We start from the raw sequence: 24596 nt of genomic DNA, 5'->3' as shown, positions 1-24596 counted from the left end.
TGGTCATTATGGCCAAACAGTTGTATTTTTGTTTCATCAGACCAGAGGACATTTCTCCAAAAAGTAAGATCTTTGTCCCCATGTGCAGTTGCAAACCGTAGTCTGGCTTTTTTATGGCGGTTTTGGAGCAGTGGCTTCTTCCTTGCTGAGTAGCCTTTCAGGTTATGTCGATATAGGACTAGTTTTACTGTAGATATAGATACTTTTGTACCTGTTTCCTCCAGCATCTTCACATGGTCCTTTGCTGCTATTCTGGGAATTATTTGCACTTTTCGCACCAAAGTACGTTCATCTCTAGGAGACAGAACGCGTCTCCTTCCTGAGCGGTATGACGGCTGCGTGGTCCCATGGTGTTTATACTTGCGTACTATTGTTTGTACAGATGTACGTGGTACCTTCAGGCGTTTGGAAATTGCTCCCAAGGATGAACCAGACTTGTGGAGGTCGACCATTTTTTTTTCTGAGGTCTTGGCTGATTTATTTTGATTTTCCCATGATGTCATGCAAAGAGGCACTGAGTTTGAAGGTAGGCCTTGAAATACATCCACAGGTACACCTCCAATTGACTCAAATTATGTAAATTGCCTCTCAGAAGCTTCTAAAGCCATGACATAATTTTCTGGAATTTTCCAACCTGTTTAAAGGCACAGTCAACTTAGTGTATGTAAACTTCTGACCCACTGGAATTGTGATACAGTGAATTATAAGTGAAATAATCTGTCTGTAAACAATTGTTGGAAAAATTACTTGTCATGCACAAAGTAGATGTCCTAACCGACTTGCCAAAACTATAGTTTGTTAACAAGAAATGTGTGGAGTGGTTGAAAAACGAGTTTTAATGACTCCAACCTAAGTGTATGTAAACTTCCGACTTCAACTGTATGTCTGGAAAACTGGTGCCAGTTTCTTCTCTCTCTCTTCTTGGTTGCTTGAACTTGATAAATGAATAGTGATAGTTCTGTTTTTTTTCCCCCTCTCTCAATCTTCTAATGAGGGATGAGTTATGAGAAATTATTTATCTCATTAGGTGTCTGAGATGTAAACGATGTTCCTCTTTGCAGGGCATCCCATTATTTACTTGTCATGATTGGTTGAGTGCGGCACACAGAAGAACACAAGCCACATAGAAAATACATAGTGTCAGTGAGAACCCTCTTCTGCTTTTCCCTCCTCCAGTGGAACACTGTGACATGCTGAGTAGCTGTCCAGAGGACGAGCCCATGACCCCGGGAGACGAGTGTTTGGACGCAGCCATCGATGAGTCCCTGCTCGAGACCAACCCCATCCAGTCGCCCCTGCAGGTGTTTGCAGGCATGGGTGGTCTGGCCCTGATCGCTGAGAGGCTGCCAATGCTCTACCCAGACATCATCCAACAGGTTTGGCTGCTTCATAACTAACTAATACCAGCACCAGTAAAATACCACTTTCACAACTTGCTTAATTGGGGAGTTATTTAATTGTAGTCCTACAATGTTAAGCCAATTTTCTAGATATTATGTTTAGATATAGCATATAATTTAGAGCCCAATACTTAAGAAATTCAAGCTACCTTTGCTACATAGAAAGTCCAATGCAGATCTGAAGTTGCCAAGGTAGTGTCGTGTCTCTTCTCTGGGTTCAGCCTGTTGAGAGGCATGGCAAGTCACTGTTTGCCATTCAGTTTAAATCCGTATTTGTCTCTTCTGGGCTCCCCCGGTGCTACATTATTCCTCCTAAATGAAAGTAAATTGATACTTTAAACGGTAATTGAGAGCACGTAGCGACAAGGTGACTAGCTGGAATGGCTTCTGAGAGCTGCCAGGTACTAAATCTGTTTTGTTTTGTTATTTTCTCCCCCCTTCCAAATTGTTGCAGCGAATTGAATTATTCAGGCAGTCTCCCAGAGCTACTGGTGGTTTGAAGCAGACGCCCCATGAGGGCTACCAAGTGAGATGATTTGTTTTGTACTTAGCATTGTGATGAATATGAAGCATATACATGATTGGTCATTGATTGGTTGACCATATCCCCCTCTCAACAATATATTACATGATTCTGCATTAGTTTAACCCTTTGTATGCCTCTGGATAGTGTTTTTAGAGCACGCTCTTAAGGTTTTGAATAATTGAAGTGTTATGCTCTCATCCTGAGTGTGACTGTTAGCAAAGTAAACTTAAGGCATCGATGCAGGTGAGGCTTTTCTGTTTACCCAATACTGACCCTGTGTAGGGTTTTCTGATGGGTTAGCCAAACAGCCCAGGTCTGTATCTTTTGTCCCACTCATGTTTAGCTGTTTACTTACAGCACATCTTGTTCCTGGAGATCCATTCTGGCTTTTAGTGCAGCTAAGCTTGAATTGATTACATTGATCACAACTAAGCACAAAATAACTTTGTTTCTCTGCAGTGCTGCAGCTCTGATACTTGCCTTCATCTTAAGAACACTGGACACAACAAAAAAAAAAACACTCACTGTAACAGGGGCCCAAACGTTGTGAGGGCTGGTACAGTGCCTTCAAAAAGTTTTCACACCCCTTGACTTTTTCCACATTTTGTTGTGTTACAGCCTGAATTTAACATTGATAAAATTTAGATTTGTTTTTCACTGGCCTACACATTACCCCATAATGTCAAAGTGGAATTATTTTTAGAGATTTGTACAAATTAATAAAAAGGAAAAGCTGAAATGTCTTAAGTCAATAAGTATTCAACCCCTTTGTTATGGCAAGCCTAAATACGTTCGGGAGTAAAAATGTGCTTAACAAGTCACATAAGTTGCATGGACTCTGTGTGCAATAATAGTGTTTACCATGATTTTTGAATGACTACCTCATCTCTGTAACCCACACATACAATTATCTGTAAGGTCCCTCAGTCGAGCAGTGAATTCAAAAACAGATTAAACCACAAAGACCAGGGGAGGTTTTCCAATGTATTGGTAGATGGGTAAAAAAAAAAAAAAAACAGACATTGAATGTCCCTTTTGAGTATGGTGAAGTGATTAATTACACTTTGGATGGTGTATCAATACACCCAGTCACTACAGAGAAACAAACGTCCTTCCTAACTCAGTTACAGGAGAGGAAGGAAACCGCTCAGGGATTTCACCATGAGGCCAATGGTGACTTTAAAACGGCTACAGAGTTTTAAATGTCTGTGATAGGAGAAAACTGAGGATGGATCAACAACATTATAGCTACTCCACAATACTAACCTAATTGACGGAGTGAAAAGGAAGCCTGTACACATTTTTTAAATAAAAAATGCATCCTGTTTGCAACAAGGCACTAAAGTAATACTCCAAAAATTGTGGCAAAACAATTCACCTTTTGTCCTGAATACAAAGTGTTGTTTTTTCTTTTATTTTTTAGGGGGTAGATCAGCTTTAATATTGCAGATAGATTGTAACTTCCATCAATGTAATTGTCTGCATCACTTCCAATCCCCCATGTTTTTTTTTCTTCTCGCAAATATATATACACTGCTCAAAAAAATAAAGGGAACACTTAAACAACACATCCTAGATCTGAATGAATGAAATAATCTTATTAAATACTTTTTTCTTTACATAGTTGAATGTGCTGACAACACAATCACACAAAAATTATCAATGGAAATCAAATGTATCAACCCATGGAGGTCTGGATTTGGAGTCACCCTCAAAATTAAAGTGGAAAACCACACTACAGGCTGATCCAACTTTGATGTAATGTCCTTAAAACAAGTAAAATGAGGCTCAGTAGTGTGTGTGGCCTCCATGTGCATGTATGACCTCCCTACAACGCCTGGGCATGCTCCTGATGAGGTGGCGGATGGTCTCCTGAGGGATCTCCTCCCAGACCTGGACTAAAGCATCCGCCAACTCCTGGACAGTCTGTGGTGCAATGTGGCATTGGTGGATGGAGCGAGACATGATGTCCCAGATGTGCTCAATTGGATTCAGGTCTGGGGAACGGGCGGGCCAGTCCATAGCATCAATGCCTTCCTCTTGCAGGAACTGCTGACACTCCAGCCACATGAGGTCTAGCATTGTCTTGCATTAGGGGGAACCCAGGGCCAACCGCACCAGCATATGGTCTCAGAAGGGGTCTGAGGATCTCATCTCGGTACCTAATGGCAGTCAGGCTACCTCTGGCGAGCACATGGAGGGCTGTGCGGCCCCCCAAAGAAATGCCACCCCACACCATGACTGATCCACCGCCAAACCGGTCATGCTGGAGGATGTTGCAGGCAGCAGAACGTTCTCCACGGCGTCTCCAGACTCTGTCACGTGCTCAGTGTGAACCTGCTTTCATCTGTGAAGAGCACAGGGCGCCAGTGGTTAATTTGCCAATCTTGGTGTTCTCTGGCAAATGCCAAATGTCCTGCACGGTGTTGGGCTGTAAGCACAACCCCCACCTGTGGACGTCGGGCCCTCATACCACCCTCATGGAGTCTGTTTCTGACCGTTTGAGCAGACACATGCACATTTGTGGCCTGCTGGAGGTCATTTTGCAGGGCTCTTGCAGTGCTCCTCCTGCTCCTCCTTGCACAAAGGCGGAGGTAGCAGTCCTGCTGCTGGGTTGTTGCCCTCCTACGGCCTCCTCCACGTCTCCTGATGTACTGGCCTGTCTCCTGGTAGAGCCTCCATGCTCTGGACATTATGCTGACAGACACAGCAAACCTTCTTGCCACAGCTCGAATTGATGTGCCATCCTGGATGAGCTGCACTACCTGAGCTACTTGTGTGGGTTGTAGACTCCGTCTCATGCTACCACTAGAGTGAAAGCACCGCCAGCATTCAAAAGTGACCAAAAAATCAGCCAGGAAGCATAGGAACTGAGAAGTGGTCTGTGGTCACCACCTGCAGAACCACTACTTTATTGGGGGTGTCTTGCTAATTGCCTATAATTTCCACCTGTTGTCTATTCTATTTGCACAACAGCATGTGACATTTATTGTCAATCAGTGTTGCTTCCTAAGTGGACAGTTTGATTTCACAGAAGTGTGATTGACTTGGAGTTACATTGTGTTTTTAAGTGTTCCCTTTATTTTTATGAGCAGTGTGTGTGTATATATATATATATATATATATATATCACACACACACACACACACACACACACACACACACACACACACACACACACACACACACACACACACACACACACACACACACACACACACACACACACACACACATACATACATACATATCCTTTAAAAAAATATATTTCCCTTTATTACTTTCCAACCCCACCACCCCTTCCCTAATTGGAGTAAACTAGTGAACAACAGCGCTTAGGCCTCTACTTCCAGCTTATACATACTACATACATTTTATGGACACAGTCAATTTGACAATAATTATATTTTGTTTGTTTTTACTCCTGAACTTCCTCTACCCTCAACCTCCGATCATTTTCATGATGTCCATCCGGTTTGCTTCTATATGCCATATCTTTCTAACTGTGCTCTTTCACAAAAGCTCTCAACCTATAACCTATATACTTATTATGGACACAGTATGCTTTACATTAGTTATCAGTATGAAAATGTATGCACTCACTAACTGTAAGTCGCCCTGGATAAGAGCGTCTGCTAAATGACTAAAAAAATATTTAAAAAAATATATATATCTTGTTGTTATTAGTCCCATCCTTCAACTTCATTCAACACAAACCATCTATCTCTTAACACTACAAAGTGTTATGTTTGGGGCAAATCCAATACAAGACATTACTGATTACCACTCTCCATATTTTCAAGCATAGTGATGGTTGCATCATGTTATGGGTATGCTTGTGATCGTTAAGGACTGGGGAGTTTTTCTAAATAAAAATAAACGGAATGGAGCCAAACACAGGCAAATCCTAGAGGACAGGCAAATCCTAGAGGAAAACCTAGTGTAGTCTGCTTTCCACCAGACACTGGTAGATGAATTCACCTTTCAGCAGGACAATAACCTAAAACACAAGGCCAGATCTACGCTGGAGTTGCTTATCAAGAAGACCGTGAATGTTCCCGAGTAGCAGAGTTAGTTTTGACTTAAATCTATAGCAACACCTGAAAATGGTTGTCTAGCAATGATCAACAACTAGTTTGACAGAGCTTGAAGAATTTTGAAAAGAATAATGGGCAAATGTTACACAATCCCGGTGTGGAAAGCTCTTAGAGACTTACCCAGAAAGATTCACAGCTGTAATCGCTGCCAAAGGTGCTTCTACAAAGTATTGACTCGCATGTGAATACTTATTTAAATGAGATTCCTGTATTTAATTTTCAATACATTTGCTAACTTTTCTTAAAACAAGTTTTTGCTTTGTCATTATGGGGTATTGTGTGTAGATGGGTGAGGATTTTTTTTTTAATCCATTTTGAATTCAGGCTGTATCACAACATGTGGAATAAGTCAAGGGCTATGAGTACTTTCTGAAGGCACTGGTTGGTTTAATTTATGTTAAACTTGTAAATCAGTTGACCCTCCACTTTAGTGTTGAGTTAGGAGCTTTGTGCCCAGGGCACTATATCCAGTCTCTATTGATCTGAATAACAGCTCTCTAGTTCCATATGCTCCCTACTACCCTCAGTGCCCAAACAAAACATATGACATTGAGATCCCATCCGAGTCAGCACATCTGTCAGCGTTTTCCATGTGTTGTCCTCTAACCCCATTCTATCCCTGGCTTGTCCTGTGCAGGTGAGTGCTCCAGTGGTGCCCTCCACCACGCAGGAGAAGCCCAAGGACAGCGACCAGTTTGAGTGGGTCACCATCGAGCAGTCTGGCGAGCTCGTGTACGAGGCGCCAGAGACAATGGCCGCCGAGCCGCCACCCATCAACAAGTCGTCGGTGCAGACCATGTCGCCCATCCCCGCCCACTCGCTGGCGGCCTTCGGTCTGTTCCTGCGCCTGCCGGGCTACGCTGAGGTGCTGCTGAAGGAGAGGAAGCATGCCCAGTGTCTGCTCCGCCTGGTGCTGGGGGTCACAGACGACGGAGAGGGCAGTAAGTGACAACACCTCTCACGCAGCTTCAGGCATGGTCAGGAAAAACACCTGACCCCTATTTATGAAGGATTTATAAGCATGTTCATATTTGGAAACACCATTGAGGATAACCGGGTCCCTATGGTGTTTAATATAGAAGGTTGCTGCAGGGACAAACATTCTCAGCCCTACTAATAGCAGTTCACTTTTCCCCCAATGCTCAGATTGACTTTGTCAGGCAGTTGATCTTGCCAAGTTGTGGACCAAGCAGATCGATAATGCCCATTATCAGAGACCCTAAATACATAGTTGTCAGTGTCATAATATGGGCAATGCATGTAAATCGACTCTTCTAAAAGCACCTGGCCATGAGCGGGTAGAGAAAGAGCGGGAGAGAGATTTTTATCCCTCCATTTACAATTGAGGCACGTTTGTTCTCCCTGGTGCAGCTCTTCCCCTGCAGACCTTGAGACCGTATCTGTCTGCGGGCCCTGTGGATCATTTAGCCAAAATACTCACACTGGCTTGTTTTTAATATTGACAAGTCCTACCCTCTCATACATTACAACTCCTCACCAGCCAACCTCTGCTCTCATTTGCCTTCATTATTGATGGCTATTTAGCTCCCCTCTCTAGGACCTGAAATAAACCATGTTGTCCTGCAACACTTTTTTCTTTAGTCCTTGAAATAACGTCCCTTAATGATTGATGGAGAGCAGGCTGCCAGCTTGTTTAGTGACACTGGTCACATAGCACACAGTCAGCCTGCCATTTAGTCGGCTGTTGTCTTCTCTGGCCTCATTCTCATAAGTGCTAAATCGATGTATCCATCCTTTCCGGACAGTATTCCTCCACCTCTATGGTCATCCCTCTCACCATCCCTCACACTCATAAAGTGCTTAATTCATTTTTGAGTAATTTATCCAATTCTATTCAATGATATTATCAATCATCTTCTCTGATTGGCTGTATCTCTCGCCTTCCTTCTTTCCTTCCTTCTAGGTCACATCCTGCAGTCTCCGTCAGCCAATGTGCTTCCCACGCTGCCCTTCCACGTGCTGCGGACCCTGTTCAGCACCACACCCCTCACCACGGATGACGGCGTGCTGCTGCGCCGTATGGCCCTGGAAATAGGAGCCATCCACCTCATCCTGGCCTGCCTGTCAGCCCTCAGCCACCACGCGCCCCGTGTCTCCAAAACCAGCGGGAACTCTTCAGAGGTGAAGCCCAGTCACTGACACTGTCCAAAAGGCGCTCACATGCACATACACACTTCTGGTGACGTGCATGTGTGCTTAACACTAGAAGTGCAGACAACGTCTTTTGAACGTCATGTGAATTTAAAATTGTGTTATCTCTGCAATTTTCTAAGTCAAATCTTCGACTAAACTAATTCCACACATAGGCCTATAATAATAGATGTAGCCTAAAGACCAGATTAAATTGACAGTCTAAATGCGTGACTATATTATCAATTGTCTTGTGAATAGAGAGGCCAGCATGTGTAATTGACAAAGAAGGGAACAAAGCTTACGAAAAAGTGACTGTTGAAAATCTTCCTACAGAGGTTCATGCATGTCAGATGTTTTGATTTATATAACCTATCGGAAAGAGCAGAGATTCTAAGGTTTCTAAACACCTACATTTGCCAAACAACTCTCTAAATATTATTTTTTTGTAGAATAACCGCAGTTCCATGTGTTCCACATGTGAGCACTTGCGGCAGCATATAGTCTAGGCCACTAAACACAGACTAGTAACAATAAAATGTAAAATATGCTATTCTGTTCTTTTGAAATACATTTTATTAGTTTCATAATGTTTCTTAAGACCTGCCTTAACGAAATAATAATGCATTTCTTTGATGGTGTATAACACTTGAATTGTGGTATTCTTTTTGCGATGGCATGTATGAAATGCGTTTATTAGGCTGTTAGAATGTTGATGCCCCAAAGGTGCGGCATTGGCTCGAACTGGGATGCCTCGAGGCCCGGCCATTCTAGTGTTAAAATAATAAGAATGTAAACACAGTTCAAACACACACATTCTTGTACGTCACCAAATGTGGACAGATGCCGGTGGAAGTTTGTTCTGTCCATTGAGTTCTCTTGTGTGTTCATGATGGACCAAGACCAGGATAAACCTCTTTTTGGGATGGGTTGACAAAGTATTGCGTGACAAATGGTGTCAGCCTTGTCTAATGCTTTTGGCTTGACATGATAGGAGGTTCTCACTCTCCTTTTGTCTTTCCCTCAATGAGAGACGGGCGGTGAGGATCAGTCATGTTATTAATTACTCTACCTGGCAGGGCTTTACTCAGGGCTCTTATGCATATCTCCACTGAGCCCTTGACAAATTGGGTAATTGGTTAGTGGGAATGATAAGAGGCAGGTCTGGCTTTGAAGAGAGACGTGTCCTTTGTATTATTGCCAACTCCAGGCAGAAGGGAACATTAATAGGAATTGAATCATGCGCTGTCTGACTGCCATGCCCATTAAATGGAGTGATTATACTTCTATTGAGCTTTCTGCTGGGCTTCAACACTCACCTCCTGCTCAAAGCCTTTCAAAGTACTCTGTACTCTTCTAGGACCACTGAGACGCAAAGGAGATGACTAACAACTCGGAACAAATAACAGATTGATACAATTTGGTGGATACAGTCACAATATTGATTTTGATCACTAGAAGCTCAACGCCACCAGCATCCAGCAATGCCACCACAAGGGTCGAAGCGCTATAGATCAAAAGCCTATATTCAGCTAAACTGCTGAAGATGACCCTTTATATAGCAGGCGAGGCTATTACAGTACTACAGCCCAGTGTTACTGTGGATTGGCTCAACACGTGCTCTTGTCCACAGACCCGTGTGGATTTAAGGAGTTGTCAGAGTTGAGGACAGATCTCGGAGCCGATGGCTTGAGTGCGGGCCAAAGTCCTGTCACAGCAGTAATGTGACAGGACGGGCGGACGGTCAGTCCCCTCACACACACACACACACATATCCCTCTTTGTCTGGGAAAGTGAGCCTCCTCCCTCCCCTCCCTGATTGATGTTCCAGGGCTCAGTGATTAGTCTCCAACCTCTTATAACGAGAGCATAACTCCTCCCCCCTTTACCACTGGGAGAGTGTCAGGACTGGGCCCTGCTCCGGCCCAAACTGGACTCAGTACTATACAAAACACACACACTATGGCCATCTATTAAAAGCCGGTGAACAATGAAGAAACTCACCAAAGGAATAAAAGAAAAACAGGTCAAAATCCCAGCAGTCTCATCCCACCTACTGTAAAGTCAATGCAAATGCTGAGTCATCTCCATTGCGCCACAGTTGACTGATAAAATTGACAGTGATCTCTGATGGCAGAGGTGCATGTACATATACGCCACCTCCATTAGCCGGTAACATTCCCATAACGCTTGTCTGCACGTCGGGAGCGTTCCTGCAATGTTAAAGATGCGCTGGGAGAGCGCTCCCGTAGATCTTTATAGCACTCCCACGTCAAGCCTGATGATCGTCAAAGCAAAAAAGGTGCCGTCTCAAGAAATGTTCTCCTCTCGTCTAACTCAGACATCCTTTCATATCCATCTCTCTGTTCTCTTTATTCAAACATGCCCCCTGCTCCCTCCCTGTACCACAGGGAACTCTCGTTGCTCAAATATCATACGCACAGCACCAGGTCAACCTTTGTTTAGTCCGAGCATATGCTCTTTCCCTCCGAGACTCCTCTGCCTTTCATTTGACAAGGTCTCCTATTCAAACTGCTGGGCATGTGCTCGGAGCAGAACTATCAGTGCCTCAAGTGTATAACGGCTGTGACAAGCAGGGCTGCATAGGAGTTGGGACTGTGGGTAGGCAGGCTGTTATGTTTGTTGGTGATTTTCTACCTGGAAAACCAGCATTGCGCTCTCACTCAACTTTTGATGAAGTGTTGTGGTGTCTCCCTTGTCGTGATGTGTGTGTTGTCCTAAATTTTTATTTTTAATCCCCCGTCCCCGCAGGAGGCCTTGTGCCTTTTGGTAGGTAGGCCGTCATTGTATATAAGAATTTGTTCTTAACTGACTTGCCTAGTTAAATAAAGGTTAAATACAAATAAATAAATGTGACGACTGACATTTTGAAAAGGGGGAAAAGTAATCTTATTCAGTCCAAATGTGTAGCCTATGCTGCATTGAGAATAACATTTTAGTCTTTTGCTGATTTCATGAGTTTATGGAAGGCTATTATCAGTAGGCCTGGCCTATGTTGTCATCACAATGAACCAGTAGACCACTTTACCCCCTGCTGATTTCCTGTGTTGTGCTCATCACCTCCACTCTTTCTGTCTGGCCCCAGCCCACAGTGTCCAGTGGTCATGGAGGGGGCACCAGTGAGGAGCAGCAGCTGTACTGGGCGAAGGGCACTGGGTTCGGTACAGGCTCCACTGCCTCAGGCTGGGACGTGGAGCAGGCCCTCACCAAGCAGAGGCTGGAGGAGGAGCATGTCACTTGTCTGCTGCAGGTAAGAGTCCTCTAGGCCTAGCTAGGTGTAGTACATCCTGATGGTTTTCCCCAGTGGCACAAAGTGTTACGTTGCTAACAATTCCTGTGTAGTTACCCCAGAGAAAGGCCTATATGTGTTGCTAAACATGCATGTGTGTATTTTCCCCCGTCCCCTGTCTCCCAGGTGCTGGCCAGCTACATCAACCCAGCAGGCTGTGTGAGTCACGGAGAGGCCCCTACAGGGGAGAGCAGGGGCCACAACAGCAATGCCCTTCCCACAGTGCTGCAGGAACTGCTCAGCCAGTCCTGCCTCATTCCAGCCATGTCCTCTTACCTACGCAACGACTCCGGTGAGTCTTGAAAGTTTCCATGTAGGTTTTGATAACTCCTTTAAGGATGGCTGTGCCTTTAACGGAACGGGAAACTCGATGGCAAATCCCACAACAATATATTTGATTGTTTGAATGTATCAGCACTGCTTATGAAGAAAGATGCTGCCTTTTCGTTCTATTTCAGTACTGCATTTTTCAATGGCTTCTCCTGGTCTCAGACAATGTAATGAACCTTTATTGGAAAATAAGGATCGGCCAGCTTTTGTTATAGAGTAGAAATAAAAGACAGCGTTACGGTCAGAGTAGTAGAATGAGGAGGTCATCTTGTTATGCGCATTACATGTCCTTTCTGCTTCTAGGCTACCTGGTAAATTGCAGTGAGAGCGAGGTGTGTGTGAGTTGATCATTGCTTGATGAGACAGCAGATGGAGCTGCAGTATCTTCCTCTAACATGGTGATAAGAAGACCAATATCTCAATTTACAGTAAATATATTCGTCATTCAAAAGAGCACCAAAATGTTTCAAATGTTTACTCAGCGAAGATTTACCAGCCTAATACATTCATTCAATACAGTGCAGTGTCCACTTACACCCTTAGCTCTCACCCCCTCCCTTCCACAAAGATGTACTCATTACCAATGATTTCTCTGTGCTCCTCTGTGCGTATCACAGAACTTCATATCAGTCAGGAGAGGCCTTGAGTTAATGGGAGTACACATTCCTATTGTCCACTGCAGTCCACTAAATAATGGCACTGCTCGTACACAGAGCTTAAACCTAACACTACTTTCTATATCAAAGGGTATATAAAAACAATCTACTACTAAGAGGCTATAATGATATAAAACAGTAAAGATATAAAACAGTAATATAAAGTAATTTACAATCTATCAATAGCTATTGCTTATGTGGGGGTCGACACTCTCCAATTAACTTCAATAAACTCCAAGCAATTTCAATTATATGAATCCATGCTTTCAAGATACCCATCCACTTATAATTATGTATTTTCATGCGACAGAACAAATACTGTCTAATTTGATTAGGTTACTTGTGGCTTAGTTAGGGGGTAATTATTGTGTGGCAAATTGGATTATTTCTTCTGAAGATAGGAAGCGTCCATTGCACGATAAGAACTCATTCTCTATGCTGAATTGAACAGTTTTTTTTAGATTTTTGAATATGCAACAGACGTCTTTGTTTGAGAATTTGTTCTGTGCACCGAGAAACTCTTAGAACCCTTTCTCTCTCGAGTATAGGTTATAGAGAAGTTTAGTGAAGGTCATTCTTATTCTGAGCATGTACAATCATATAATTCTACAGTACTGTCTGTGGGGAGTCAGTACTCTGTGATGTAATCAGGGTGTGATAGGCTTTTTGTGAAGGCAGGATACGGTGGTAATCCGCAAAGGTAATCCCTAGTCCCTGGGGGCGAGGGCTGACCCAGAGTTAACTGAACACCTGAGCTAGATGTTGGATCAGTCCAAGGCTCTGACTAGGTTTGCTGTCTGCTCTCACCCTGGGGTTTCCAGAGGGGCATGCAGGCCTGTGTTCTTTCAGTTGGCTGATAACCTCAGTGAGGAATCATCCCAAACCCCTCTTAATTGGGAGTGTTCACAGTCCACCCAACCAACCCCCACACATTTACAATCTTTCCAATATCTATGGGATAGTAGAATATATTTTCTCTCTTTGGTGATAGTGGAATCTGTGGATGTAGTAGAATCCATCCTCTTTTCTGTGGTGATAGTGGAATCTGTGGATGTAGTAGAATCCATCCTCTTTTCTGTGGGGATAGTGGAATCTGTGGTGATAGTGGAATCCTTGGGTATCTATCCGCATGTTGTGGGCATTTTCATGGTACGCTTATTTTTGTCCAGTTATTAATGAATATGAACAGAAAACAGAACAAAGTTGCTCACGGACCTTCAGCTATTGCCAGGAATAAAATGGCAAGTTGGCACACTGCCAAGGAAATAAAATAACCTTGAACAAACCTTTTCATACTCTGCTTCTAACGAACCCATCGAAGGATACATTAGGGTTCTATGGACAGATTATTGGCATGTTTGGCATGATTTCAACAAGGTGCGTAGACTCACCCCCAAATTATCTTATGCTTCTCGATCTGTTTGTTCTAAGCTAAAATGGGCAGGTAGGCCTATATCAACATAGCCTCCATTCACAAGGACTTGCTTAATGTGTTGCATATCATGTGGTGGCAGCTAATAGCTCTGTCTATATAGCCGCAACTGCCTCTTTGTCCGACGCCGTTTGTGTGTGGCTGTTCACAGGAGCGTGTGTATGCTTGTGTGTGTGTGTGCTGTTGTGCATTAAAGCGGCCCTCGTCTGATAATTAAATAACAACAGATAAAGAGATGAGTATTGTAATTGGTCCTCATTATCTGGTAAATGCCTCAGACATGCTCACGCGTGGTGTGCAAACATGCAGCCGTGGCTGCGTGCTATTAAATCACCAAGTTTACTGCCTCCTTTTCAGTGTCGCACTCCTTTCAGTGTCGTAGTAATGACGGGAGTTTTTCTGCCATTGAAGTCCTTTGGCGGGTCTCCTAAGATTTTTATTAATCTTCCCGGATGGAAAAACGCATTCAGTGTAAACTTAAACGACTAGATATAAAGTATGTAGAAAGGATAAAGGACCTATATATTTTTTTAATATAGTCTTTGAGAACTACAATCACCTAAATAAAAGCTAGACAGTCAGGGAGAATTGAATATTCAAAAAACAATGTATTTAGCAGTATAGATTTTATTATTTTTGAGCAAAATAACATAGCATTAGCCATGGCAAAATGCATAGAATTGCAGGAAATTAGCTTTAAAACTGCTAAATTCTCTCAGCTGCAAAAAGGTAAAATTAAATGTATTGTCACATACACTGGATAGGTGCAGTGAAATGTACGGCCAAGATGGGAGCCTCTAAAATTCAGCCACGACCAGGCCCCCTGCCAAACCCACAAACCTAAGCCCCTTTAAAAAATAATACAATAAAAAAACCTGAATGATGAAACGTTTGCCCATAAAATGGACTAATCAATTGACACGTTTTAACAACCAATTTAATTACAAATGGTGTTTTTGGTGATTAATGTACTGTGCAATATGGTAATTTAAGTCGGTTCAGTGTGTGAGCGCTGATGGAATCCAAGGGCTCGTCTCACTCTTGTCGGCGCCAGCCCTCAGCCATGAGCTGTCAATAAATGTCAAGGAGCCACTGGTAATGAAAAAGTGGGAAGAGACCTAAGAGCACTCCTGCCGTGTCTCTTTTTTAATAACGTGCCGTGTGGGGGAGGGGGTGTTCCTTTCAAAAAGCATTAAGAGCGAGGTAGGGGGCAAGCAGCCCTGGGAGGTAGATACAGTGAAGGAAAAAAGTATTTGGTCCCCTGCTGATTTTGTACGTTTGCCCACTGACAAAGAAATGATCAGTCTATAATTTTAATGGTAGGTTTATTTGAACAGTGAGAGACAGAATAACAACAAAAAAATCCAGAAAAACGCATGTAAAAAATGTTATAAATTGATTTGCATTTTAATGAGGGAAATAAGTATTTGACCCCCTCTCAATCAGAAAGGTTTCTGGCTCCCAGGTGTCTTTTATACAGGTAACGAGCTGAGATTAGGAGCACACTCTTAAAGGGAGTGCTCCTAATCTCAGTTTGTTACCTGTATAAAAGACACCTATCCACAGAAGCAATCAATCAATCAGATTCCAAACTCTCCACCATGGCCAAGACCAAAGAGCTCTCCAAGGATGTCAGGGACAAGATTGTAGACCTACACAAGGCTGGAATGGGCTACAAGACCATCACCAAGCAGCTTGGTGAGAAGGTGACAACAGTTGGTGCGATTATTCGTAAATGGAAGAAACACAAAAGAACTGTCAATCTCCCTCGGCCTGGGGCTCCATTCAAGATCTCACCTCGTGGAGTTGCAATGATCATGAGAACGGTGAGGAATTAGCCCAGAACTACACGGGAGGATCTTGTCAATGATCTCAAGGCAGCTGGGACCATAGTCACCAAGAAAACAATTGGTAACACACTACGCCGTGAAGAACTGAAATCCTGCAGCGCTCGCAAGGTCCCCCTGCACAAGAAAGCACATATACAGGCCCATCTGAAGTTTGCCAATGAACATCTGAATGATTCAGAGGAGAACTGGGTGAAAGTGTTGTGGTCAGATGAGACCAAAATGGAGCTCTTTGGCATCAACTCAACTCGCCGTGTTTGGAGGAGTAGGAATGCTGCCTATGACCCCAAGAACACCATCCCCACCGTCAAACATGGAGGTGGAAAGATTATGCTTTGGGGGTGTTTTTCTGCTAAGGGGACAGGACAACTTCACCGCATCAAAGGGACGGTGGACGGGGCCATGTACCTAGCCAGTCTCCAGACCTTAATCCCATAGAAGATCTGTGGAGGGAGCTGAAGGTTCGAGTTGCCAAACGTCAGGCTCGAAACCTTAATGACTTGGAGAAGATCTGCAAAGAGGAGTGGGACAAAATCCCTAATGAGATGTGTGCAAACCTGGTGGCCAACTACAAGAAACGTCTGACCTCTGTGATTGCCAACAAGGGTTTTGCCACCAAGTACTAAGTCATGTTTTGCAGAGGGGTCAAATACTTATTTCCCTCATTAAAATGCAAATCAATTTATAACATTTTTGACATGCGTTTTTCTGGATTTTTTTGTTGTTATTCTGTCTCTCACTGTTCAAATAAACCTACCATTAAAATTATAGACTGATCATGTCTTTGTCAGTGGGCAAAAGTACAAAATCAGCAGGGGATCAAATACTTTTTTCCCACACTGTAAGTGTGTGTGTGTGAGACACAGGCAGACTTGGTATTCAGTAGGAGTGTGGCCCTGGTGACATGAGGATGATATTCTACTCTGCCTCATGGGCCAGGATCAACTGTTATAAACCTCCATCTCATTCCTACATAATGCGCTGCTTTCACTTTCTATACCATTTACCTTCAATGCCTTTGCATTTTTTCCTCTTCAGGATGCTTGTATAAACAGTCATGTATTTTATGATTGGGTGAAATTCCTTTGAATGTAAGCAAAGGTCCTTGCAGCTTGGATTGTGAGGGGTTTCGGAATAGTGCAGATACCTTTGCATCATGAATGACACCAAACCCACAAACACATCAATCTTTCTGTTAAATATTTTAAGATAAGGCTACTCCAGTCCAAACCCATTCTTATACCATGCACCATTCATCAGGTGTCGCTACATTAAAAGCCTTGCAGCTAGCTTTATTAAAGGGATACCATACTAGTTTACATTAAAATCATCATTAAGGCTACTACACCACACTGCTCTCTGTCTTCATTCATCCTCAGTGTGTATATCTTAGCCCAGCCTGCCCCTGCACTCCTAAGAGGAGGCACCGGGGGAAACCCTCTGGTGTCCCATTGCTTAGCGTTGCCCCTGCCAGCCGCTGTTCCCTCCCTCCCTCTAACCCTAAGTCCGACTACCCGCCTGAGGCCACACTCATTCCTCCTGCTAATCTCCCAACTCGGCCGTGCCGCTTGCGTATTGTTCCACATTAGTCATCGGTGTCTCTGCAATCCTTTTGGGACGCATTACGCCGCCGCCGTGCACTCCATCACAGGAAGTTAAGCCATTAGTGAGAGGTAATGCCTTTTAATGTCACTGCGAAACTCATTTATTGTAATTGAAAATGTCCTTTCTCCCCTCGCTCGCTCCCCTCCTACCCTCAAACATGACCCTCCTCCCCTGCACTTCACCGTCCGTCCTTGAGTGTGTGCGTTGTGTGTTAGGAACAGCTTGTTTTAACAGTACGCATGTAGTCAACGCTTTAAACAGCTTGTTTAACAGTACGTACACTACATGACCAAAAGTATGTGGAGACCTGCTCGTCGAACATCTCATTCCAAAATCATGGGCATTAATATGCCCACTTTTCTGGGAAGGCTTTCCACTAGATTTTGGTACGTTGCTGCAGGGACTTGCTTCAATTCAGCCACGAGCGTTAGTGAGGTAGGGCACTGATGTTGGGCGATTAGGCCTGCGTCGCAGTCGGCGTTCTCTTGGCATCCGCCAAACCCAGATTCGTCCGTCGGGCTGCCAGATGGTGAATGCGATTCACCAGAGAACGAGTTTCCACTGCGCCAGAGTCCAATGTCGGCGAGCTTTACACCACTCCAGCCAACGTTTGGCATTGCGCATGGTGATCTTAGGCTTGTGTGCGGCTGCTCGGCCATCGAAACCCATTCCATGAAGCTCCTGACGAACAGTTCATGTGCCGAAATTGCTTCCAGAGGCAGTTTGGGTAGTGAGTGTTGCAACCGAGGACAGACTATTTTTACGTGATATGCGTTTCAGCACTCGGCAGTCCCGTTCTGTGAGCTTGTGTGGCCTACCACTTTGCGGCTGAGCTGTTGTTGCTCCTAGATGTTTCCACTTCACAATAACAGCACTTACAGTTGACCGGGGCACCTCTAGAAGGCAGAAATATGACGAACTGACTAGGCGGCATCCTATGACGGTGCCACGTTGAAAGTCACTGAACTCTTCAGTAAGGCCATTCTACTGCCAATGTATGGTCTGATTACAGCACACAGTTTGGTTTTGTAGCATGTGGTGTTTTCCAACAATGTGATTTGTTCGCTTGTGTAGTTACTTAGGCTGTATTGCTAGCTACTTACTTCATCTTGTATGTCCTTGACCCTATTGATTCACACACGATGTGCACATACATAAACAGACACACACCACATTCAGGTAGGTGCAACTGACATTTAAATGTTGGAATGTGCGTTTCAGACTGCAGTAGCGGTCGACACATCTGAAACCGAGCAGAAGGCAGATCTGACCACCACTCACCCTTTCTCATTAGAATGCAGGATGCACATGCTAATTTAGGCGAAATTATTTTCAGTATGTTGCATGTGACTGGGAACATGCCACCCTGACCTTTTGTGAAAGCTGAAGACGCTCAGAATCCTAATACAGCGCTTAGTAGGCTTACCAAACTAATGGAACATGTTGTAGGCATGCTCATAGAGGGGGGTGAAGACCCCGTCCATCCCTTTTGAAGACGTGACATACTTCCTCAGTTACACCCCCATCATCTTCACTATATTATGTATCTTACTAGGATCTATGCATTGTATCTCACATGCTTTTACTTGTGCCTACATTCTCCCACAGAATCCATCATAGATGAGGCTTGAGTCTAATTCATATATTCTCATTTTATTGTAAAAATGTTCCCTATTGCACAGTACATCTAGAGTTTAGTTTATTCATATATTTATAAAAGCTTATGATTTTTATACAGAAACTTGATCGCTGACACTACCCTGAAATCAACATGAACAAATAGCCTACATCAAAATAACTGAACAGAATGTGGAAAGAGATACAGAAGTTTAAGTCTGGCGTTATGTATTAGCAAATGTGGTATGGAGCTTTTTGCTGGTGCCCACAAGGTCCTTTCCACCCCTGCGGATGATTTCATCACCACAGCAGGCTCTCCTTTTTTATAAAAAAGATCTGTCTTTCTCTCCATTTGCCTTTTGCAGATCTCCAGTTTGGTTTTGAAGTACCAGGTGGTCGATTTGAATAGAAATATGTCATTGCCACTCCTTCTGCTCTCTCTGCAGATCAGTTCTTGTGGAGAGCGAAGTAGACAGTAGAGATATACTGTATCTCTCTGTTGTAATATCTCACATCATAAGAAGCGGTGACTAACACTTTGGTGTGCGTAGCCTGTCTGACGGCAAGCAGCACAGTACGTTACAGCTCCGCGCCATGCCCCTGGAACCATCCAGGCCAGTGGCGTCAATGTCCCTTTGTCTGTTTTTCTAATCCATTTGACAAAGGAGATTGGTCAGTAACACTGTCAGTTTCCCTCATCATTCTAATGAGTCCAAGGTGAAGTTAGTTCCCCTCCCAGGCTGTGCTGTCCTGCAGCCCAACCCTGTCTGTCTCCCCCTCCTGGATCCAGATTCAGCACAGCCATGGTCCTGATGTAGCCACCAGCTCACTGTTATCTCTCTGGTTCATGGCTGTGAGATGCCACCTCCACAGAACTGTCCACCCTCAGTTTCTGTGTGGGGAAACTGCTCCCCCCTCCTCCTGTTTTAATATCTCGTCGTTTGCACCTTTTTTTATAACTAGTACCTAGTTAGGGGGAGGAGGAGCTTGGGATGTAAAATCCAGTTGGTTGGGGTTAGAAGGAAGCTTGGTTTGTTCACTCCCACTCTGGCTTGGCTCACACAACGGTGTAGATGTAAACAAAGACAATGACGAAGAGGTTAAGGAAGGTGCCAACAATGCCCAGCAGGGCCAAGATGGACTCCTCCTGCTCCTCCTTGCTCTCCAGCGCCCGCACCTCCTCAATAGTGATGACCGTTGGGCCCATGGCCATGACTCTCGCCCAACCTGGCAAGGGTGCTGCTGGCACTTATCTGCAGAGGGGGAGAGAGAGACGGAAGCAGCCCTTGTGACATGGAGGAACATACAGAGACATAAACATTAGATAAGAGAAACAGAACGCAAGCCCACAATCAGGAGGAAACGCAGACAATGGGAATGAATTTAGATGTTGCGTTTCAATGCTGCACTGCTATGATGCATCCAACTCCCCTCCCCACTTGTCCTCTCCTACATGTGCTTTATACAACACCCTGGGGAAAACCAAACCAAAAAGCCCTCGACTAGCCTAGCTAACAGAATCCTCAAGAAGAACTCAATGGTAATCGAACAAAACAATAGACATGCACGGCACAATGGAGATTTAACTGCTGCACTTTATTACCTGCCATAGCTGTTGCTGTGCCCACCGCAATAGAATCTTAATATTCAACATCCCCTACTGTCTATCCGCATCGAAAATGTTAAATGCCCGCAAATATTCAGTAACATTGGAACATGATTTATTGAGCACCTTACACCCACCCTCCCTTTTTTCCCCCCCAAAGGCAGTTAATGATTCTCTCCCCACCCCGCTGTCTAAGTAGATGTCCTGAGCATGATGTCCCTACAGAGCAGTCTGACGGGAGAGGACAGGGGCTCTGGCTGGTGTCAGCCCTCCAGGGAAATCTACAAGGAGGTAAACCGTAGGTGCCACAGCCTGCCAGGCAGCGCAGAGCTACAGCCACAACGTCAACACCGTCAACAATAAGCAGCCCGTGGCAACACAGCAGCCCCCTCTGAATCTGAAACAGGCAGATCCTACCATCCATCAGAAAAGAGACAGAATAGAAAGAGAGGCCAAAGGAGAGATGAAAGAGGGGTGAAAAAGGTGTCTTACCCTATGGCGTGTGAGGAGCTGGGTGACATCCAGCATGCTTTTGGGTCCTCAGCGGAGAAGCATGGCCACACACAGGAGCCTGCATTAGGGGGGGGACGGGGGGAGGCTGGCTGCGTAGCCACGCTCCCAGCGTCACAGAAAGAGGAATATGGGGAAAGAAAAAGAAAAGTAGATCCAACTGCGCACTGTGAGCGCAGACACTGCTCTGTGAAAATCACCCCCTTCTTGCCCGGATGAATTCTCCAGTCCTCTGCACCACCCCCTGGGTTAAATACTGCCTTGGTTTTGTTTGCGGTATTGTCTCCTTTTTGCTTTGGTTATTTTATTCCTCAGGTCTCCACCACCAAAGCTGAAGCACTAGGGGGCTTCTTACGCTCCCCCTCTCTCCCCATCCTACCGCCCCGCTATCTCCAATTCCACCACAGCCCCCCTCTTCCTCCTCGGCTCTTCTTGTCTCTTTGACCCTCTTAGCAGCTCAAAGAGAGAGCCCCACAGTCTCTGTGACAAATGTACACGCCCCCACCCCCTCTTCTCTCCTCTCCTTGCGTCCTTCCTTGCTTCCCTCTTTTGAGAGCAGAGCAATTAGTGCCTTTCAGAGGCGCCTCTCTCTCGCCTGCCGCTGAACCCCGGCGCTACAGCCGCGCATGGTTACTCTGGAGCCGCTAGCGCTTGCAGAAACTACTACCGTGCCTCCCGTCCGCTGTAGAACAATCAATGGATACTACAGACAGCCCACACCTCAGCAAGTGTTATTCCAAAGAGCCAGCGAGAACAGTAAAATCCCAGAGAGCTGTTTGTGGAGAGCTGGAAAGCCAGAGTGCGTAGCTGTTGCTGTGTGCGTCTGCACCTGCAGCTTGTGGCATCTGTGTTGTGGCGGGTCCCCTTTGCAAGCTGTGCCGTGGGAGTGCCGTGCATTGCATAACCAAGCAGAGGGAAAGAGGCCAGGTGACTGTGGCAGCAGGAGTGAGGGAGGGAAGGGAGGAGGGACAATGCTCACGCTTTCCGCCGTCTCCTCCTCTTCCGCTGTAGGGGATGGTTGAGCACCAACCGAAAAGAGGCGCGCGTGAGACGAAAGGAGGTGGGGGGTGTGTAAAAGAGATGAAGTGACCACATCCTCATCACAGCACGGTGGCAGAATGCACGTAGCACACCGTCTATCCCTTTGTCAAGCATAGCTAGACTCTCAGACCTGTGAAGAGAGAGGTGGGGGAGGAAAGGAATAGGAGGTGGCTAAGAGATGAGGCAGTGGAGAGGGAGGTGAGGCTGTAGAAAGATGACCCTTCCGTCAATTTCACACGATTTCTACGTGCGCCATTTCAGAAATGTCTGCGCACGCACAAAAATATTGAGTCTTATAAACTTGGTGCACGCCATACATACATAGGTTTCCTATTATAAATCAGGACTGTCGTAAAACTGCAAGCGCGAACGAGCATTAAAACTCTACCTGAAAAATGCCTTCCATTCACCATTTATGGTGACAACAACGCCCTTTATTTGCTGTGTCATTTGGAACAATGGGCATTAGGCCACGGCAGTTTCTGAAAGATAGAGCAGTGGCAATTTTCATCACATTTCTGTAGAGGTGTGGGCAGAATGTGTTTATATTTTGCGAACTAAACATGCATGCTGCCTATAGCAGGTGCCTGTCAACACATTCTGCAAGATTGAGTGTACAGTGAGGGAAAAAAGTATTTGATCCCCTGCTGATTTTGTACGTTTTCCCACTGACAAAGACATGATCAGTATATAATTTTAATGGTAGGTTTATTTGAACAGTGAGAGACAGAATAACAAGAAAAACGCATGTCAACATTTTTTGAAATTGATTTGCATTTTAATGAGGGAAATAAGTATATGACCCCTCTGCAAAACATGACTTAGTACTTGGTGGCAAAACCCTTGTACAGTTAGCAACCCAGTTAGAGACCACCGTGTTTTCGGGTACGTCAAATCACATACAGAATGATTTGATTGAATCAGTCGGTGAAGTAATTCAAAATCACATTAAACAGGATATCAATGCTGCACAGTTTGTTGCTGTGTAGACAGCTGTTACCAACGAATCATCCCTTGCCATCATATCCATCGAGACTGAGATACTTTTAAAACTGAAGGGCCACAGATGTCTTTACCCAGAAGGATCAGCCCCTTCATCACTTGGCACTGGCCCCAAGCCAGCCCTGCGGTTACAAGCCTGTTTGGAATGGAGTCTTAGCAAGCCATGACCATGAAGGTCCACTATTTACCTAAAGGATTTCTCTGCTTTGCAAACAGATCGTACTGCTAGTGTAACGTACATGTACGCTTGCACAGTTTTAGAAGCACAGCACACAGCTCTACTTTTCATAGGGCACATTCCAGTGTTCCTCAGAAACCTGGTCCACAGAGAACTCCGTAATAGGATTGTGAGTGGATGGTGATGGGGTTGGCAAGGACACCGCCGTAGATAGAGCTGCTCCTTAACTTCCTTTTGCTCCCTAGGAAGAAGGGAGACCTGGTTAGGAGGCTGGCACTGGTGACTCAGAGCCCCAACCCTTACCCTTCCAGCTGCCCTCTCATAGGCCCCTGAGGCAGAGACGAGATGGCGATGGAGGAGGGGGGGGATAAACTCAACTCACTCTCCCTCGCCACAATCCACTCCCAGGGACGACTCAATACTAACCCGGTTAACGTCACTAAACTAGATTTTTATGCCCCGTTACGGTAAACAAAGTGCATGGCAGGTTTTATGAAGACCTATGAATGTCATATCATGTTCTCTCAGAATTTCTAACTGTCATTACCTAGACATTACTGAGCTTGCATCAGAGCACAGTATTGATTTGGTCATGCTGTTTGCAGCAATGTTGAAATTGCTACCTGATCTGAATAGATCAACCTAGGCTTACATTTGAGTGGATTAATGCATGCTATATTGGCTTACATCTTGTTGTATGAACCAGTTTATTTATTGAAGTTTGCATTTATTGGCACCAGATCACTGAAAACACTGATAGCCCCACTCCTTCATTTCTATGAATCTGAACTCTTATCGTCCAGTGTCCACTTTCGAGCCAATAGTAGAACTCTCTTCAGCCCTGGTTTCCTGGCTTTGCGGTGAATGTTTGACCAGCTTCAGTGGATGAAAAGCACTCAAACATTCCATGAGAGGAATGCCTCTAACAGTGATGAATGGATGAACACATCACTGATCATTAGGATCCACACACACCAATCACTCTACTGCTGGGAAATTACAGGACAGGACAATTAACTGCAATTATCAGCAGGGCAGATTCTACAGCATCAGCCTCCACGGTGCCCAGGCAACCCTTTTGAAATGAATCTAATCCCATGAGTAAAATTACAACTGTGGTTAAATGATTAGGATCCCTGGTGTTTTGTTGCACTCAGAGGAACGACTTGTTTTCAAGGGGACTGGAGAGACTTTTTTACGGTTCAGAATTTGGGCTTGATTAGAAACAAACAAAAAGAAGCTGACTCAACTTAACTTGATTATGGCTTTTTGTCTCCAATGAATTCGT

At 44.7% G+C, this 24596-nt stretch overlaps 1 protein-coding gene across 1 annotated transcript in view; it reads left to right on the top strand.

Moving 5' to 3' along the window:
• The window catches only part of birc6 (baculoviral IAP repeat containing 6), a 155109-nt gene that overhangs the window by 74235 nt on the left and 56278 nt on the right, over window positions 1-24596 (top strand). Inside the window, 5 exon segments of the mRNA XM_041866138.2 lie at window positions 1177-1376; window positions 6661-6964; window positions 7948-8165; window positions 11281-11445; window positions 11611-11776. Coding sequence (XP_041722072.2) covers window positions 1177-1376; window positions 6661-6964; window positions 7948-8165; window positions 11281-11445; window positions 11611-11776 — 1053 coding nt within the window.

Source organism: Coregonus clupeaformis, chromosome 37, assembly GCF_020615455.1.
Source record: "Coregonus clupeaformis isolate EN_2021a chromosome 37, ASM2061545v1, whole genome shotgun sequence".
Lineage (NCBI taxonomy): Eukaryota > Metazoa > Chordata > Actinopteri > Salmoniformes > Salmonidae > Coregonus > Coregonus clupeaformis.
This window is presented reverse-complemented; position numbering and strand designations above follow the sequence as displayed.